General features: G+C 40.7%; 1 protein-coding gene across 1 annotated transcript; it reads left to right on the forward strand.

The window, feature by feature from the left end:
- Positions 1 to 428: 428 nt before the first annotated feature.
- On the forward strand, positions 429 to 16,231 carry PGF (placental growth factor). Its single transcript, XM_081938363.1, has 7 exons — positions 429 to 687; positions 5,504 to 5,546; positions 7,769 to 7,965; positions 9,470 to 9,546; positions 11,812 to 11,841; positions 11,932 to 11,996; positions 13,397 to 16,231. The coding sequence occupies exons 1-6, from the start codon at positions 631 to 633 to the stop codon at positions 11,987 to 11,989; spliced, it is 462 nt and encodes a 153-aa protein (XP_081794489.1). The 5' UTR covers positions 429 to 630; the 3' UTR covers positions 11,990 to 11,996; positions 13,397 to 16,231.
- Positions 16,232 to 20,588: the final 4,357 nt, after the last annotated feature.

Genomic DNA, 20,588 nt, shown 5'->3' on the forward strand with positions numbered 1-20,588 from the left:
GGTAGGGGAGGTGAAAATCAATAAATGGCAAGCAGGAATTCCCTGGTAACTCTTCAGGCTATAGTTCACCCTGAGAAGAAAAACCCTTTTGGCGCCCTGCGGCGGAGCGTGTTTCGGAGCAGGCAGGCGTTAGTACTCAATAACCCTGGACCTTCCCGGCGGAGTCACTCGGGCTTTCCCGCAACAGACAGAGAGTCCTCTTGCAACGCGCCGGCTAAGTCAGCTAAGCGATCCCGGCGGGCCACCGGAAACGCCCTCCAGAAATCCCCGGGGCTGCGGCGGCAGGGAGCGTGGGCGGAGTGCCAGGGGGGAGCGTGGGAGGAGCAGGAAGGCGGGCAGCCTTCACATGGCCCTGCCTGGGGCGACAGGAGCGACCCACGCTCTCGCTCCCCCAGTCGCTGCAGCCTCGGGCGGAGCGAGGCGAGCGGCGGGCTGTTGGAAGCGGCTCCTCGCTCGGCGCGCGGGATTCATACCTGGTTCAGAGACGCGGCAGGCTCTTCGCGGAAGCGACGCGGGGGGATCCGGGAAGCTCGACGCCGCGGCTTCGTCCCAGAGGCTTCCCAAAGCCGGCAGTGATATAGACTATTGATTGATCGCGGAGGTCGGTCGTGGAAGGAGCTGGCGGGCGCGATGCAACTTCTCCGAGGTTTCCTGGTAGCTCTTGCCCTGCATGTGGTGGGCGCGCAGGTGAGGTGAACTTCGGAACTGACTAATTAATCGTTCCCGGTGTCTGGCGGGCTAGATCTGTCCGGATTTGGATGTGTGTGTGTATGTGCGTGCGTCCTATTTCGCGTCCCAGTATGCCTGTTGGGTGTGCGATGCCCAAATCCGCTACTCTCCCGTGATCTGGTGGTAGGGGCTTGTGATTGTGTCCCCTGCTCTTCTCAGAGAGGATGGAGCGAAAAAAATCCCTGGCGATCGGCACTGTCCTTTTTTTTTTAAACTAAAACGAGAAGAACCAAAGGGGAACGGACCTCAGAGGCGTTTTGCTCAGGTCTCAGAATTCTAGGAGCTACACGGTCAAGTGTTTCACGGATGAAGAACGGATCGTCAAGGCACAATTAAACTCCCCATTGTCGTGGGCGTAGCTTTAAGTCATCTGATCTGAAAGCCCAGTTGTGCAGGAGCTGGTTAGAAGTATTTAGTTAGTAGAAGAAGGGTAAGATCCGCACGTGCCCAGAAGCTGCAAGGTAGAACTTCAGCACTGAAGAGCAGAAATGTGGACTTGGATAAAACGTTTGATGTGGTAGAGCAGGATGTAGACTCTACCAAGCTTGGAGAAAGGGGTGGAGGGAATTCCCAGCCCAACTTTCAATTTAGAAAACATTAATACAGTGATTTTGATTATAAATATGGGGACAACTTGATGGAGAATCAAATGTCAAGTTTAAATTCAGTAGTGTTTTGTTAACATTCTTTAATTGCCCCTATCATTCTGACCTACAACATGATATTCTTTATTTTCCAATCTCCTCTACAGTTTTTTATAAGTGAAATGCAGGTTTCCATACCATACTCCCATACAATAATCCAAGGACCATATTATTGTGCAGAACATGGTTTTTTCCTTTTATTTAGGTTTTTCAAGCTTTTGCAAAAGAGAAATTCAATTATCTCTATTCTGCAGTTGATGCTTTGCTATCTCCCCAAGTATCTCTTTTTAACTCATCGGTAAAGTTGTTATGTCCACACACAGACAATCGGAGCCAGGGTAGTCCTGTGCAGTGAGGTCACTGAGGTCAAGAACAGTCTGGCTAAAAGCACCCCAGGGTAAATACTTCTCTGGAATAGTATGCTTCACAAATGATTTGGAAGAAGTCCTCTAAAAAATAAAAGAGGGTTATGTGAGTGGCGAGATAGCTTTACTATCTAGAAGACATGATTAAAAAATAACACTTTTTTTCAAGTTGAACTAGACTCCTGATACCTACATGGACACATCCATGCTGTTTTCATGGCAACAACGATACAGAAGTGATTTGCCATTGCTGCCTTTATTTTATTGTTACTTCCCAGGACAGTTACAGCCCTGACATTTCTAGCTGATCTCCTACCAGATAGTAACCTGGTTTGATCCTTTTTAGTGGGTTCTACATCAGGCATAATACAATATGAAAAGGGAAGGAAAGAAGGAAAAAAGCAAATTAAGAAAATTGGTTTGCTTAATGACCAGCTGAATGCAGTTGAGAAAGAAGAGGTGACTGGTTTTTCTGCAGAATTGATGGAATGACTCATTTGCACTATTTAAATGATTAAATGTTGCTGGGCGCCTTCTGCCCTTGGTCTGCTCCTTGACACTAGGTTGGCTTTTTTCAGCTCAACACCCTCTAGACTACAGTTTCCAACATTCCAGTCGGCCTGGTCCCAGAGATTGAGAACATGGAGATTGTAACCTAACACATCTGGACAGCATCAGATTGCGAAAAAATCCATTAGTTTCTGAGGCAGGTTTGGAATAAATTCAGCCAGTGCTAAAAGTAGTATCCGGTATTAGCCAGTAGGAAGATTAGATATTGGGTCAAACTTTAGTTGACTGCAGAAACTTTAAAATGTAGGAATATTGGATGGGTAGTCTATCCAAAGTGATACATACAAACAATCTACAGATTTATTCTCTGACTAAAACAATATAACATATATATAAAACAGGTAGTGATGGATTGTTGCTGTCAACTTTTTTAATTTACTGTAAATGACTGGTCATTTTTCATTTTTATTCAGGGAAGGGCATCAAATTATTAAATGTCAACCATATACAGCTGAATTTGTGCTTATGTAAGCATTTCTTAGTGAACATTGTTATGAATTAGTATGAGTTACTTCAAAGTAATAACAATCAAATTCATTAACTGACTGAACAAAATCATCTTTCTGTATGTAGAGGCTTATCCAAAGTATGTTTTTCTTTTACCATTCTCTTTTCATATTTCTATTTTCCTGCCTAATCTTAGGTCTGTCAAGCTGCATCTCTAACACTGAATTCTTTTTTGTCCCTTTCTCTTCTTCCCCCCCATTCCATTTAATCATTAAGGACTCTTCAAATCTTCCTCCACCTTATATAAATGTTAGAATGACCAGATATGGGAAACTGTGTGTTAGACTGACACCTTGTGGGTATCAGAGCGGGAACTGCAAGAAGACAGGATAGCACCATCAAATGAATCATTGCAAGATCATTATTAATTAGAAATGACAGATGCTGAATCTAAAAGTTTTTTCTATATTTGATTAGGTAGTAATTTTCTCTTCTTCTATGTATGTATATGCCAGGGCTAACTCAAGACATTTGGTTGTTTCTCTTGAAGAACAACTGCATACACAGAAATCAATCTGACTAGTAGTTAAAATGTATTTCTATGCTGGGAAGGGCACTGCATCCTTCATCACATTTGAGACAGTAAATAGTCTTAGGATATTCAATCAGCTTACAAACACAAGAAGAATTCTGCGGTACATCTTGGCTATTGGAACGCGCTCTACCTTTGAACAGCATCCGGAAGTTCCAGTTGGTTCAAAATGCAGCGGCCTGCATGGTTTTGTGCAGACCTCAGTGTGCATATGTGTCACCATTCCTGTGGGAGCTGCATTGGTTGCTGATTTGCTTCCAGGTGCAATTCAAGATGCTGGTTATCACCTTTAAAGCTCTTCATGGCTTGGGATCAGGTTATCTGAGGGACGTCTCTTGCTGCTCACATCCAACCAACCCACTAAAGTGGGAGACAAGGCATGTTTTTGGTCCCGACCCTAAGGAGGTACACCTAGCGGAACCCAGAAGAAGGGCCTTCATTGTGTTGGCTCCCTGCCTCTGGAACATCATCCCTCCAGAAATTAGACTGCCCCCACTTTGACACTCTTTCGGAAGGCCCTAAAGACGTGGTTTTTCCAGCGGGCCTGAGGAACCCAGAGCGGGATGGAGTCCATTAAATCCCTGATATGAGTATGTGCTGCCACTGGGGGGGGGGGCAGTGGGTGGCTATTATTTTATTTTTTTCTATATTGTGTTTTATTTTCTGTAAGCAGCCTTGAGTCGCCGTGAGCGAGTAGATGGCTATATAACTTTTCCAAGATAAAAATAAATAAATAAGTGAAACGGTGTGATCTGGCCTGGTAACTTTTGCCCTACCATCTCCCCATCCATGTTTTAACTAATCACCAAAAGACATCCAATAAATCCATATTTATTTATTCTAAATCTTCCATTCTGAAGGTGGAAGGAGTTGATTTTAGATTGGGAGGTACAGTCTCAGAAACCTTTTTGCATCTATCCTAGAAATGTCTAGGACCCTTTTTCCAAGATCTTGATAATGTGTTAAAAAGCAATTTTCCATGGGTATGTTGGGACTCAACCTGTGGGTCGAATGAATCCTTTTTTCAAGAACCATTCCCAGTATTCAGAGAAATGTTTGCTGCTAGGATGAATTCCTTCTCAGGAGGGAAAACTTAAAAGTAAGTAAAGAGAGTATGACAAGGATACAATACAATACAATACAATAGTAGAGTTGGAAGGGACCTTGGAGGTCTTCTAGTCCAACCCCCTGCCTAGGCAGGAAACCTTATACCGTTTCAGACAGATGGCTATCCAACATCTTCTTAAAGACTTCAAGTGTTGGGGCATTCACAACTTCTGGAGGCAAGCTGTTCCACTGATTAATTGTTCTAACTGTCAGGAAGTTTCTCCTCAGTTCTAAGTTGCTTCTCTCCTTGATTAGTTTCCACCCATTGCTTCCTGTTCTACCCTCAGGTGCCTTGGAGAATAGTTTGACTCCCTCTTCTTTGTGGCAACCCCTGAGATATTGGAACACTGCTATCATGTCTTCCCTAGTCCTTCTTTCTCTTAAGCTAGACATACCTAGTTCCTGCAACCGTTCTTCATATGTTTTAGTCTCCAGTCCCCTAATCATCTTTGTTGCTCTTCTCTGCACTCTTTCTAGGGTCTCCCTTTTCTAGGATCATTCTTCCTACCCTTATTTTCTGATGGAATGAGCTTACCAGAGCTTTGGAAGGCATTGTCTTTAGTTTTAGATCTTTTACCAAACCATAGGTAGACCTCTCCTGTTGTTAATGGATGGATGGATGTTTGAACTCTAGCAAGCCCTGAGATGAAGTTAGTGGACACTTCCCTTGTGTTTATCATTGGTTAGTGAAATAACAAGATTGTCACATATTTCTGAATTCAGTTTTGTAGACATGGAGTTTGCTGCTCCTGGGATTCTCAGCTGTAAGCCATTTCTAATTAAAAGTCTGGTTGTTACAGTTCGCAAACGTCTTGGACAGAGGTCTTCAAACTTGGCAACTTTAAGACTTTTGGACTTCAACTCCCAGAATTCTCCAGCCAGCTAGAGAATTCTGGGAGTTGAAGTCCACAAGTCTTAAAGTTGCCACGTTTGGGGACCCCTGGTCTTGGAGAAGGACCGTGGGGCATGTTATGTCAGCCTTTCTACCTTTCTGTGTCTGGAATGTATTGGGAAAATGACCTTTTCCCCATTTCCCCTTCTATTTCCAGAAGAAAGACGTGATTCTTCAGAACAGCACAACTGATGGAGCAGGTGAGTATGAAACTTGTGAAGCATGACCTTCTGTTATAGTGTGGATTTGGACTATATATGTCTGTCTGTCTAATCTATAATGCGAAGAGTCTTGGAGGCTGTTTATGTGCTCTGATGCTACCCTTTGGATTTCTTTTAAAAACCCTCCACCCTTTTTGAGAATCTCTTCACTCTTGATTGTAATTTCTCATGTCACATTCCCCTCCAAGTTTTTCCTTTTCCTTTTTCAATTACTACTTTGTTTACTTAGATTATAAGGTCTCAAATAGTTGAAAACTGTAGAAATTGATAATAAAGAAGGGAAAACACTATGGTTCAACTAATATTTTCTTTGGGGAAAAGCAATATAAACATAGTGTAAGATTTTCTTCCATTTTCCACACTTCCAATAATTTTCACATTCCCAGAAAATACTGTTTGTGTATTTTTTTAATCTTGCTAGCTGCAAAGAATCAGTTTACTGTTACTTTTAATTTAACTGATTTTGTATTAGTCCACAATTTCCAGTTAAACAATTAAGGTTTGCCTCCTGGCAAATGTATTAACTGGTTATTTTAGGGGTATTGTTTTTAACTTATTGTGTGTGTTTTAGGGGTTCAAAATCCTATATTTATATATATTGCTTTGTACAGTTCTTTTAATTCCATTTTTAACCTCCTCCATTCCAACTGTACATATTCAATTTTTATTGTATTTTGATATATTTGGCATGGACTGTACACCGCCCCGAGTCCCTTTTTGGGAGAGGGGGCGGTCTAGAAGCATGAATAATAAATAAATAAAAATAAATAAGGTTCAAAGTATTAATGGAAAAGACCTTTAATCGACATCTTGAAGAACCATAGCTATTCAGTAGATGCAAATCCAGTATTTTTTTTTAACTTGGCAGACATCCTTGTACAATGAGTAATGAATGATTCTTGCCCTTCAAAAAAAGTATGTTGGATAAAGAGATCTCATAAAAGCTCTGAAATCTTTCAACATTTCCCCTAATTTTGGAGGAATTTTGATTGAACTCTCAAAATGATTGCAATTTAATCTGTGGGGTTGTAGGCATCATTTTTAAGGGACATTGGAATCCTAGTACTCATGAGTGACATGTTGCTAGCCTCAAGAACAGTGGTGGGATTCAATTTTTTTTTTACTACTGGTTCTGTGGCTGAGGCTTGGTGGGCGTGGCAGGGGAAGGTTACTGCAAACTCCCCATTTCCTCCCGATCAGCTGGGACTCGGGAGGCAGAGAATAGATGGGGGCCAATCAGAGGTGGTATTTGCCAGTTCTCCGAACTACTCAAAATTTACACTACCAGTTCTTCAGAACTGGTCAGAACCTGCTGAATATCACCTCTGCTCAAGGGAGATAGTGCTAAAACAGGCAAGGCAACTTCCTAGTCATAAGATTTAAGTGATAGCAATAGCAATGTATTCCATTTCACAGTGCTTCTACAGCCCTCTCTAAGCAGTTTACAGAGTCGGCATATTGCCCCCAACAATCTGGGTCTTCATTTTAACCATCTCGGAAGGATGGAAGGCTGAGTCAACCTTGAGCTGGTGAGATTTGAACTGACGAACTGCAGCTAGCAGTCAGCTGAAGTAGCCTGCAGTACTGCACTCGAACCAGTGCACCACCTCGTTGATAGAAAGGATGTTGGAGAACATCTTGTTTAATTCCCTGCAAAGTGCAGGAATCTATGAGATTGGCAGCAGGTCCAGCCTCTGTTTAAAGCTTTTCAGCAATGAAGACCCTACCATCTCCAAAGGAAGTCTTGTTGCACAGCTCTTGCCAATTGAATGTTTTTCCAGATGTTTGACTAAAACCTACACCCATGTAATTTAAGCTCATTATTTTTGTCCTCTGCTTTGGAACAACTCTGAAAACATCTGTCCCAACTTCTACATAATAGTTCTTTACACATTTGAAGCAGTTATCAAGTCTCCTCACAGTCTTTTCTCCAGCCTACACCTACGCACTGCCTCCCAATGTTCTCCAAAGATTTTTCCTTCTAGATTCCCTATCTTTTGGATCGCTGTCCTCTGGAGACACTCCATCTTGTCAAAATCTTTCCTAAAATGTGCTCAGAACTCAGAACACAATATTCTAACGCAGTTTGACAAGCATACAAGAGAGAGAGATGCAATGGCTTCCTACGTGCACTTTCTGCCATGGATATATAAAAAACTGGCAACTAAATGCTTTACTTTTATACTTCTTTTCTTTTTTAGTGGTATCATTTTTTGATGTTTGGAATCGCAGCTCCTGCCAGCCCTTGGAGAAACTGGTCAGTGTTGTATCAGAATACCCACATGAAGTGGAGCACGTGTTCAAACCTTCCTGTGTTTCTTTGCGTCGCTGCTGTGGATGTTGTAGAGATGAAGCACTGCAATGTGTCCCAGTGGAAACGGCCAATATCACTATGGAGGTAGGTGAGAACACTATAGTTCCATTTATCCTGGGGCACAGGGTCACTTCCTCACTTTCTCTGCCGTTAGCTGTCAACCCTTATTTGTTTCATGGAAATGCAATTCAGAGTTTGCTCCCAAGAAGCTAATGTTCACTGCTGAGATTCCCAAAGAACTGGAACTGTTCTTAATATTTTGGTTAAAAGCTGTATATTATTTTCCCATCTTTTCAAAACTCTACATTGTGTAGGACAATTAGATGGTATACTTCAGTCCCCAGAATTCCTCAGCTAGTATGCTGCCTGAGGAATTCTGGGAGATGAAGTCCACACGTCTTAAGACTGCTGAGGTTGAGAAACGTTGTCTTAAGAGACAGAAAGCCAGTTCTGCCATGGAGTCAGATTAAGGAATTGCCTTAGAACCATACTGGATGACACATTTACATTTATGTATGAATTTGTTTAGTATTCTTTTTGCTTTAAGGATAGGTCTGTCTGTTTATGTAAAATTGGGACAACATAGGTAATCCTTGCTTACCAACTACAATTGGGATCAGCCATTCTCTCATTAAGAGCAGCAGTCCTTAAGGGAGAGATCACATGGCCATGACTTATAATTTCACTTCTGTGTTTTGCATTAATTCTGCTTGTTAGAAGCCAGTTGTGAAGCTGGCAAATGACAATCATGTGAATGTGGGGTGCTGCGACATCGTAAATGCACACAAGTCACAAAGCACTTGGATAGCAGTCACATGACCACAGGATTATGCAACAGCCATAAATGCAAGGATTGGTAGTGATTTTTTCCCCAATCGCTACAACTTTGAACAGTTACTAAGCAAGGCAGTGGGTGAGCGAGAACTGTCTGTAGAAGGTGTTGAGATGTGGTGAATCCTATCTGCCTTATGGTAAGGATTGCTTTTCCCGAGTCTGCTACTCGCCTAGAAGGAGTTATCAGATGTTTAGCTAAATAACTATTTGCCCCATTGGAAAATAGCATGAAAAAAAGTTAAAAACCACTCTCCCAACATTGATCAAATTCTGCTTATTATTGTTCCCCATGGGTTATTTTTAAAAATAAAACTCAGATACATCGCATGGCCCCATATGCAAATGGAATACTTGCAGTGGTGTACTGGAGCCAGATCTCACTGGCTTGTGAGAGCTGATTGTTCTGGAATTTTATGGGATAACAGCAGAGCTGAGACTTGACGCCTTGTGTGCCAATCAGCTGTTCCGTGGTGGAATGGTAGCAGTGGGAGCTAAGGAAGCCGGTTATTAAGTATTTCTCAGCATACCACTATTTACATGCATAAATTGTTTTTAACATGTTGTCTTGTCTGGCCAATAGATGCAGGTGGCCAACAAACCTTCCCTTTCATGTGAAAGTAAAACACATTGTTCTTTGTTAAGCTATGGCTCTGGGGAACAGAGTCATACTTTAAAAAACTGCTCTTTTGGCCAAGTGGGAGAAGTAAAAAGAGATGAAGATGCTCAACAAATTACTTAGATTTTACCATTTCAGCTCAAGAAGATCAACCCAGAGAATCAGTTACCCTTCGTGGAGTTGTCATTTACTGAACACAGGAAATGTGAATGCAGGTGAGCAACTTTGCTGTGGCTTTTGGTAAGTGCATCCGGTCCTTCACAGTGTCCAAATTAGGGAACAAGGAAAAAGTGGTTTTTAATAAACCCTTCTTGAGAATCTGCCTCTTCGTTGAAGTCTTTGCTATTATATTTTGGAAACTGGTACTTCAGACTTCCTGTTAATGTTACATGACATTATGCACATGAATGCACATGAATTGAATTAGAGAATGGCAGACTTTAGATTCACAGGGTCAAGTTCTTTATTGGAACACAGCTCCAGCAACTGAAGCTGTGCAGATAACTGCTATAGGTTTAAAAACACATATATGGTTTTGTGATTAGCACCAGTATCAAGCTTATCTCTCTGTTCATACAAACATCAGGATTTCCATTAGAGATGCTTTCCCCATAATCATGGTGTAAGAGAGAGAAAAGAAATGTTTGTATTGTTAATGTTAACTAATTTAGAATCAGAAAACATGCCTTCAGGTTTATAACAGATCACCCAGATATACATCAGTGTTCTGAAATAAATTCTGCCCATAGTTATTCTAATTGGCATAGTGTTTTGGCTGACATCATGTTAATAAGATTTACGAATCCATACCATAGTAATAGTTCATCCTCTGTATTAAAAGGAATATATTTTCACTGGGTTCTTCAAAACCTAAATTTCTTTTTCCCATATCCAAAAGAGCAGTTGTAAGATTAAATTAAGGTTTCCGAGAGATCAAAGTGTCAACTTCTTTCTTTGCTTCATGAGCCCAAATATGCAATTCTCAGTTGGGTCTTTATATGATTTTTTTGAGAAAGAAGATTTTGTTGGTTTCATTGGAACTAAGCCTGACAGGATCATTAAATCTCTTACTCTGCCATTCCTTAAAGTCATTAGAATTTGGCATGCAAATAAAATTAATCGGAATTGGATAAAAAAGTTTTCATAATTCTGCTAAACAGTTTAGGAATGTATTTTTTTTTTAAAAACAAACTTAAAAAAGAATTAAGGCATAGTTCTCAGGAACTGAATTCAGTACCAAGTGCTACTTTCTGTATATTTTCTGTGTTCTAGTAGAAGATCAACATGTAGACAGTCCTGCAATTATCATGCATGCCTTGTTGCTTAATAAGCTGGACGCCATGTGATGAAATATGGCAGAGGTAGCAGCTGTTCCAGTTCAGCTGTTCTCCATGACATTTGGGATCTTTACAAATATCTCATCTTTGCTAAAGGAGGGAAGGAAGGAACAGTTTGTATCCTGCATATGTTCTGGCATTGAAAGATAATTCTGCATCAAGTTGATCAAACGTCTAGAACAGCGTTTTTCAACTTGCAACTTTAAGATGTGTAGACTTCAGCTCCCAGAATTCCTTAGCCAACTATGGGGTATTGAAGTTCACACATCTTAAAGTTATCGAAGTTGAGAAGCACGGCTCTAGAACTACCCAGAATGGAAGAATTCCTAGCAATATATGGGTGCTGATATGCACTATTAATTCTTCTTATCCTCTGATGATCATGTTATGTGCCTTCTTTGTCTCTTTAACAAAAAGTCTCTTTTTGAAACTTTCATTGTTTGGAGGTCCCCCCCCCCTAAAATCCTTCCCTCCCCCACACCTTTGAATTTCTTATGAAGATATAATCTTCCTATATAAGCCAATTCTTTTCAGACTGGCATTATTAGGCATTTGTTGGGATTCCTGGAAGACCCATTGTAAATCTGACATATCCGGCTCCAGACATGTCATCTCACACTTCATTTATTACTCTGAAGCGGGCTGAACAAACAAAGCCTTGTTATACTTGAGGCTTTGGGAGGGTGGGGGATCCCTTAGAGCCTTCTCTAATTACTCTTGTTGAAAATAAACAGGATTTTCTCTTTCTCGTTGCAAGAGGAGGCTTAAGGAGATTGAACAGAAGTTGATAAAGAAGAACCCCAGTAAAAAATCAGAAAATCCAGACCCTGCTTTCTTGAGTGATACATTCTGGTCTTCTTAGAAAATGACAAAAGCTTCCCCATTTTTGCTCTAGATTTCAGCCTTTCTGTCCACTGTTGCCATTATCAAAGTTGCTGGAGATTTCTGAATCATCTGGCACACAGCATGATAGTAAAGGCAGTGTAGCATGGACTATATTTAAGGAGTATGGGATGTGGGACACTCTTTTAGGAAATCTGCCCTTTCCCTCAACTGGGTCTGCAGCATCATATCTTCAAGGTGCTCTGTATATATGTGGCAGACACCACCATATGCTAAAAGTGACTCATTCTGTTCCCCCAGGCCCCGACAAGATGCTCTGAAGTCAGGGAGGTAAGTGGCATTACTAAAGGTTCTGGAGGCTGGGACTCTCTGCAATGTCTTATCTCCCATCCACTCTTTTCCCCACCTTTCCTCCAAAAGGAGGAGGAGACTCAAGGGACGCAGCAAGAAGAAGCGGGCAAAGCGACCCAAACATTGATCTCTATGTGAGTATCAACAGCAGGGGGAGGAAAAAGAATACTATGGTGTGTGAGTCAGTACCTGATTTGGCTTCTGGACCATGCAAAGCCAGTGGGGGGAGAAGATCTTGTTGGTCTGGAAATCTCATCTTACTTTATAAATAAGCATTGCATCAGCGTGGATTCAGCTGCACCCATTTCCCCATTCTCAGATTCTTGTTTTTATTTTTTTATTTTTTGGCTGATGGTAAGAGTGTGACTAGACAGCCATGGCTTTTCTTGCTCTTCTCTGTGCTCTTTTTTTCATGGCTACTTTGATAATGCTTCTGTCAAACAATCTGATTGAGTGGCTATTAGTTTACCGCCATAGCAGCCAATGAATGAGTGAGCATAAAAAACAATGCTAACCAAATGCTGTATAACACCAGCAGCCAAATAAAAAAGGGAATAGCTTAATTTAAAGACAATTACTTTTAAGGAAGGTGCAGAACCAATGAATGTCCACACACAGAGGGGAGGCAGGGATTCCAATGCTGGGCTGGAGAAATGAAACTTGATTCTTCAGGATCTTCCTGTGGCAGAGTGCAGGAACGGAGCTCAGATCTGTGCTTGGCTGGAGAAACATAGCTCAGATTCCAAAGATCCCATTTTTGTTTCTCCAGCTCAGCAAAGAAATGTTCTTCCATGGAGAGGTGAACTCGTGTGGCCAACAGGAGAAATGAAGCTTGAATATTTGGGATCTGAGATTTGCTTCTCCTGCCCAGTGCAGGAGTTCCTTTCCATGCATAGGTGGGAGGGGAAATCCGGACTCCATTTCTACATCCCAGGAGTTCCCTTCCTTCAGCAGGCAGTTCTTTCATTCTGGCTGCGTAACAATTCACATGATTGTTAATGATCACAACTGGAAGAGCCAGGATTGTGATCATTGAGTGAAGCAGTCATGTGGGCTATTTACTTAACAATCACTTTTTTCAATGACCAAGATAGTGGTTGTATGTCAAGGACTACCAGTAATTGCCATATTCTATGGCTAATAGTTTTGCCTTATTCTTTTGAAGGGGAAAATAATTCTGTTTTGAGATTGTTAACATAAAAACATTGTGCTACAATATTTTAAGATTGAACCTAAATATATTCCTTACAAGTTTACTTTGGAATAATAAACTAATGTTTGCAGCTTAAAAAAGAATTCAACCAATAGGAGAAATTAATGTAATTTTATTTTCTCTGTCTGGGTTTTCATTTAAACATTTTAATGTAGACATTAGAAAAATCCACCTTCTGTTCTAATACATTTATTACAGCAGAGCAGATACCAGAGTTTGCACATAGAGTAGGAAATGTAGTTCTAGTTGTCCATTTTCCTTGTTAACATTTTTGGGTGTTTATTTATTTGATGCTGAACCTCTTCTGTGCTTTCTTTCCAGGTGTGCCATTTGATGATAGTTGTTGCTTTCTCAGCCAAGGGCAGTGCCACAATGCCTCTTTTTAAATGCTAAATCCTCTTCAACATTCCTCTGCAATTACAATTTTGACTGATGAATTCAGGGGTCTGGTAACAGCTTGCTCACTTGAAGTGCCAGAGCAAAAAGGGAGGAGTAAAGACAACATCCCAGTGAAAATATGTCAGGACATTCTGAAGGAGATGTTTATATATATATACACACACATATATATATACCTGTTTATCTCAGTCCATTCCCTGTCTACACAGAGCTAATATTTCACTCTGATTTCTGCAGAATTGAGAGTAAAATGGAAATACAAGAAAACAGCAGCTGGTTTATGTTTTAAGTATTTGGAGTTTGGAGAACTTAAGCCATTAAGACAAATGCGAATACTTCCTCCTGGATATTTTCTGGATATTATCTCTCAGTTGAGAATTGAGAAATGAAAGGGAAGAAAAGTTTGAGCTACGCTTTGCCAATCCTTGTTTACGTCTTGTTTTTCACCAGGGTTAATACCTGGAGAACACTCCTTCCTATAAAAGATGTCTAAAACAACACATTAACCTTGATAAATAAGGGCTAAAACTCCTTGTCAAGTAATATTGTAGAAGTCAGCATTTCAAACATCAGAGCCCCAGGCAAGGAAAAAGGGAGAGCAGAGAATGTGGTTCCTGCTCAAGTTACTATCAATTTAGTGTACATGTAGGCCTTTGTTGTCCTAGGAAAATTACTTCTGGAATATCCCCACAAAATCATTTTTCTCAAGAAAATATAATGTTGTGCTTGATATGTTTTTCTAGCTCTCCTGCATGCCTTGCAGTGGAAATTGTAGTAACTGCTTATCAGTGTACTGGATTTTGTTCATACATGTAGTCCTCGGTTTGCGACCACAGTTGAAACCAACATTCCCATTGCTAAGCAAGACATTTGTGAAGTGAGTTTTGCCCCATTTTACAACCTTTCTTGCCAGTTGTTAAGTGAATCGCTACAGTGGTTAAGTGAGTAACATGGTTGTTAAGTGGATCTGGCTTTCCTATTGACTTGGATTGTCAAAAGGTTGCAAACAAAGGTAATCACAGGAACAACCAGAGGAAGGTCGGTTGTTGGGGGGGGGGGAAAGTTCACAAAGTAGGTAAATTCTCTGGTCAGCCACATTGTAGACAACCCAACAGTTGATTTAAGCAGGTTCAGGCAACTAATATATTCCTGCCTGTCCATCTCATTGTAAAATAGTTCAGGTTCACAATCAGTCCTAAAAGAAAAGTAAGTTCTGGTGAGCTTTAAAATGCTAGTGGAACTGAATGCAGAAATAGGCCTTGTTTTACCCTGACATACAAGTGCACACATCTAATAAAAACACTAACCTTAACAATTGCAAGAAAGTGTTCAAGATCACTGCTAGATTTTAAATTAGCTTCTGTGACCCATTTATGGAAAACTTTTTTTTTGAGAATCTGGCTATCCAAAAAGCACAGGTAACAAAAAGAACAGATAAAGACAGGTATGATGTCCATCTTATATAAATTTCCTGAGGTTTGAATAAACCTAGAAGACAATTGTGATATTTAAGTTAATGATGGGAAATAGAAATATAAGAAGTTTATATAAAGTATAATGGCATACCTTTTGCATGCAACTCTGGCAATAATTTGCTGTGAGGTACTTTGTGTGTGTGTAGTGCGAGTGAACTCAAACTGAAATAGGTGAATGGGAAATAGTAACTATTGGTCAGGAAAGGACAAGCAAGCATCATTATGTCTTCATTATTCCTGTATCTACAGCTGTTACTGATTCATATGAAAACAAGATAGAATTTTCCCGAGGCTCTACATTTGTGAACTGTTATATTCGGCAACATCCATGAAAGGAAAGAGAACTAAATAGACCATTAATTTAACCAATGAAGTATATTGCTTCTTATATCATAGTAACTTAATGGCAACATATTCTTGGTCCTCCTGGATTGAAATATTTTCTTTTGGGTAGTAAAACTGCTTTTTCAGTCAATGCAGTGCAACAACATTCCAAATAAATGATTCTAAATAAAATTGCTTTATAATCAAGGCCCAAATGCAGATTCTGAAAATATTTTTATTGGCTCACCCTACTTCCTCTTCTGAAAAAGAACTTGTCTTCTCTGGATGTATGAGAGATAAATTCCAGTTGTGATCCTTCTGAATGGCTGAATGATTTACCAGAGATAAAGAAAGCACAATCCAATATGTTGAGCTGTTAAGAAGAAAAACAGCATGCTTCCTATGTGACTTGGAGCAAATAATTCAGAGCTGTTCCTTTGCAATGCGAGTGTGATAGACGAGGAAACTTGTAAAAATAAATGCAGCATGACTCTTGGAATGTTTTTTTTTTATTGTAGTAATGATAACCAGATAAATATCTTGTGAGAGGTTGCCAAACATTTCTTTTTAGGCAATTCTTTTCTGCCTTGTAGTTTCACTGACTGGAGAGTCTTAAGAGATGTCAACAATTCAGTTGTTTAGATTGGCTATCTATTTAGATTGTCTGAATTCTTGATCTGGAATATAGCTTTGTGCTTGATAGGGAGTTCCAAACCTGAAGGAAACTTCTTACTCATCTGCATAAGAATACAGAAATTTCAAACAGGATATTGTTGTTAGGATAGGAACCAGTGGTGGGTTCCTACCGGTTTGGCCCAGTTCGGCCAAACCGGTAGTGGTTTGGTGGCCTGGGTCACTGGAACCGGCAACAACCAAGAAGCTTCTTCAGCTGTGCTTGGATCCTTCCATTCCGCACCATCCAGTCAGAGCTGAGGAAGCTTCTTGGATGAGAAGCAAAATGTCTTCAAAGAAAAAACAAGAAAGGCCAGTTGCCTCCTGAAAATTTTTTATTTATTTTTATTTATTTATTAAATTTGTTAGCCGCTCCCTCTCCACAAAGGGACTCGGGGCGGCGTACAATAAATAAAAACACATATTATAAAATTACACATTGTACGTGTATCTATGAGCTTGGTTATTTTCTTGCAGACATTTCATCACAGAAATTAGGTAACATCATCTGTGACTAGCACAGATCACTAGCATGGATGATGTTATGTAGTATTTTCCAATCACTTTGGGTAATGAAATATCTATTAGAAAACAACCAAGCTCCCAATAATACTTCATTTAGTACCTGACTAGTTCCATGACTTATTTTATATTATTTTAATTATAAATAAACAAATGGAAAACAATGTCATAAAGCTAATGAATCATTTTTTCCCAAGAATGCTGGAGGCTGCATAGAACTTCTGAAGGCATTTGTAAAAAGTAAGAGTCGATGGCTGAGGCTAGTGTTTGGCTGGAGTTAGCTCAGTTTCTAAGAAAAAGGCTGAAGTGATTCAGGGACTACATGGTAAGAAGGATATCATCTTCATCTGATCCCCTTGTGAAAAACAGATGGGGAATATAATAATACATCCCCCAAATCTGTATTCTCTGGCACAAAAAGTTTGAAGATCCTTAGATTATAATATTTTATGTATTATTATTATTAACTACAATTGAACTACTAAAATTTCAAACAGAAATAGTTCCAGCTAAGCTGTGAGGTCCTTCTTTTAAAAAAACATTTCTTTCTGTCTTCTGAGAAATAGTGAACTGAAAATGCCCCCACTTTTAGCAACAGAACTGCAGCAGAAAAAACATTTAGTGAGCAGACTGGCTTTTGATATTTCCTCTCTGGGTAAGAAGAGAACTGAAAATCACCCAAAAGCGCTCCAGGCAATTGCTCCTTGCAAGAAGACTGCAAAACAGAAATCTCCAATGGGTTTAAGAGCTCTGGGAGATGTATGGTATATCCATTTGCTGAAAACATGGTTGGCACCTATAAGATCATTGGGTTTACTGCTCATTAACTGTTTTCAGATATTAGAAACCTTAGATTAACATGTTTTATAGCACTGGGTGGAGTTTCTGTCAATCCTTAGCGAAAGAAATTTTAAATAATAATTTAAAGGAAAGGCTTAACTTTTTTTTGAACAAACAGCAAAAAGTAGTGAGAACTTTGATTTTGGAAAATTACAAATGGACTAAGGATCCAGATAAATTTGAAATAAGATTTTGGAATTAATTTTAAATTAATGGGAAAATGTTTTTGTTTTGAATTTTTTAAACAAATTGATAGGACGCCAATGTTGGACATTAGAAGGAACAGCAAGGAACTAGAGCAGCGATGGCGAACCTTTTTTGGCTCGCGTGCCACAAGTGGGGGGAGCGCAGGGGGGTCGTGTGCGGGCATGCCGTACCCATAATGCAATGTGCGACCCCCCAGTGCGCATGTGCACACAACAGGCGCCACCCCCCCCATTTGTACATGCTTTTTCACCCTCCCCAGGCTCCAGAGGCTTTATAGAAGCCTGGGGAGGGCGAAAAGAGCCCCCCCCACACCCCCGGAGGCCCTCCTGAGGCTTCAGGGACCGTCCGGAGGCTTCCTTGAAGCCTTCGGAACGCTTAAAATGACCCTCCGAGCAAACCGGGAGTGACTTCCGGTTTGCTCGGAGGGTCGTTTTAAGCATTCTGAAGGCTTCAGGGACGGTCCGGAGGCTTCCCTGATGCCTTCGGAGCATTTAAAACGACCCTCCGAGCAAACTGGAAGTGACTTCTGGTTTGCTCAGAGGATCGTTTTAAGCGTTCTGAAGGCTTCAGGGACCATCCGGAGGCTTCCCTGACGCCTTCAGAGCATTTAAAACGACCCTCCGAGCAAACCGGAAGTCACTTCTGGTTTGCTCAGAGGGTTGTTTTAAGCGTTCCGAAGGCTTCAGGGACCGTCCGGAGGGCGAAAAAATGGCTTTTAAAAACGGTGAACTCACCTCGCGTGCCCTGACAAATGGCTCCGCGTGCCACCTGTGGCACGCGTGCCATAGGTTCGCCATCACTGAACTAGAGATTACAATTAAAGGAGAATGAGGTTAAATTTGACTTAGTAATACAGAATGAAGAATCGTTTTAGCAATGGATATATTGAAGGATATTTTTGAACAATAGATTCAGAAGTTAATTTTAAGAGTGTTGCTTCTATGGATAGAGTGTTACAAATATTATGGAAGAGGAATAACTTTAACTAGCAAGTTTAAGATTGATCTGAAAGTGGATTTTAAAATGATAGGGTAAAGAATGATATGGAAAAAGATCTACACTGGACATATAAAAGAAAATGGATGATAACTTGGACACTTGGGTAATTAAACTTGGATAATTAAAAGAAATATAAAACAAGAAGCTAAGATAATTGGATAATCTTCTTATATCAGATTTACAAGAGACTTGTTAAAAGCTATGAAGAATGTCAGAAGGGATAAAAAATGAAATACATTATTTGAAGGAACTAAAGATCAAGATTGTTAAAAGAAAAAGAAGGCATATCAAGTTGGTTTATTTGATCAATGTTAAAATACATTGTTATCTCTGGTAACCCTTGACGGGCTTTTGCTGATTAGGATTGAAACAATGAGACTTCAAGTATTTGTCAAGACATGGGATAGGGGAAGAAGAGATCCTTTATTGTAATTTAAGAGAAAGTGATGTTACTAAAATAGTTTATACTTCTGATGAAAGGGGAAGTAATGGATGGATGACAACCGACTCAAGCTCAACCCTTCCAAGACGGAGTGGCTGTGGGTACCAGCCCCCCGGTTCAGCCAATTAATTCCATCATTGGCCATTGGGGGCATTCATCTTGCCCCCGTGGAGCGGGCGCGCAATTTGGGCGTCCTCCTGGATGCCCGGCTGTCCATGGATGACCATGTGACAGCCGTGGCAAGGGGGGCGTTCCACCAGGTTCGCCTGGTGCGCCAATTGCGCCCCCTACTGGACCGGGATGCCTTACGCACAGTCACTCATGCGCTGGTGACGTCTCGCTTGGACTACTGTAACGCTCTCTACATGGGGCTTCCCTTGAAATGCACCCGGAGGCTACAGTTGGTCCAGAACGCAGCCGCGCGGGTAATTATGGGGAGTACTAGGTACTCCCATGTGACACCGTTCCTGCGCGAGCTGCACTGGCTTCCTGTGGTCTATCGGGTGCGTTTCAAGGTTTTCATAACTATCTTTAAAGCGCTCCATGGCTTAGGACCTAGTTACTTGCGGGATCGTATTCTGCCCCATACATCCCTGCGACCAATTCGCTCGCACAGAGAGGGGCTCCTCCAGGTGCCGTCCGCTAGACAATGTCGTGGGGCGGCGCCTAGGAGTAGAGCCTTCTCTGTGGCGGGCCCAGCCCTGTGGAATGACCTCCCTCCGGATATTAGGAATACCTCTGACCTCCGCTCCTTCCGTATTAAGCTTAAGACCCACCTATTCCAAGCAGCTGGCCTGGCTCAACTTTGATCTAACCATATCGCTCCTGATGGGTTTTTAACTGGGTATTTTAATTATATTTAATTTCGAGGGGGTTTTAAATACTGTATTTTAATTGTTTTTTATCAGCCGACCTCCTCCTTGTGTATGTTTCAGTGTATGTCTTTGTTATATGTTTGTTTTGTTCACATATTTATTTCGTATGTTTCATTGTACGCCGCCCCGAGTCCTTCGGGAGAGGGTGCGGCTAAGAAATAAATATATTATTATTATTATTATTATTAATTTCTTTTCTTTACTATATTTTATTTTTTCGTTTCTGTTCTTTATTTTTTTACTTCTTTGTGTCTTCTACTTTTTCTTCTCTTTTTATTAATTTGTATCTCTGCAATTGTAATTTTAACACTATTTTTTTAAAAGAAAGACCCACAGAATGCATTTCCCAACGTTTGCAAGGATGCTCTTCAGGGCAGAATAAAGGCACCTTTTTGCCTGAAACAGAGGCACCCCAATCAAATTAGAATACCGAGATCAAAGCTAACTGCTTCCGTTATCACTCACAGACATTTAGTTCTGTAAACGACGTTATTTGTACAGCCACGCTCCAGGCATGAAACGAGAAGGAAGTGCTCCAACATTAGAGATAGTTAATTGGTCAAACATACTTTCTTTTCAAATCGTGATGTTTACTTTGACGTTACATGGCAGAGGTTAAGGGTAGGTTATCAGAAAATAGTTGGTTTCTCTCCCCCCCTCCCCCGGTTCACAGAATCCCACGTGACCCTTTGGAGAACCAAAGCTTGCCGTGCAAAGAAATGCTTGTGCTCTGGTTTCCCGCAGGCATGGAGTAGTAA

The sequence above is a fragment of the Natrix helvetica genome (genome assembly GCF_964273705.1).
Source record: "Natrix helvetica genome assembly, chromosome: 1".
NCBI classification, from domain to species: domain Eukaryota; kingdom Metazoa; phylum Chordata; class Lepidosauria; order Squamata; family Natricidae; genus Natrix; species Natrix helvetica.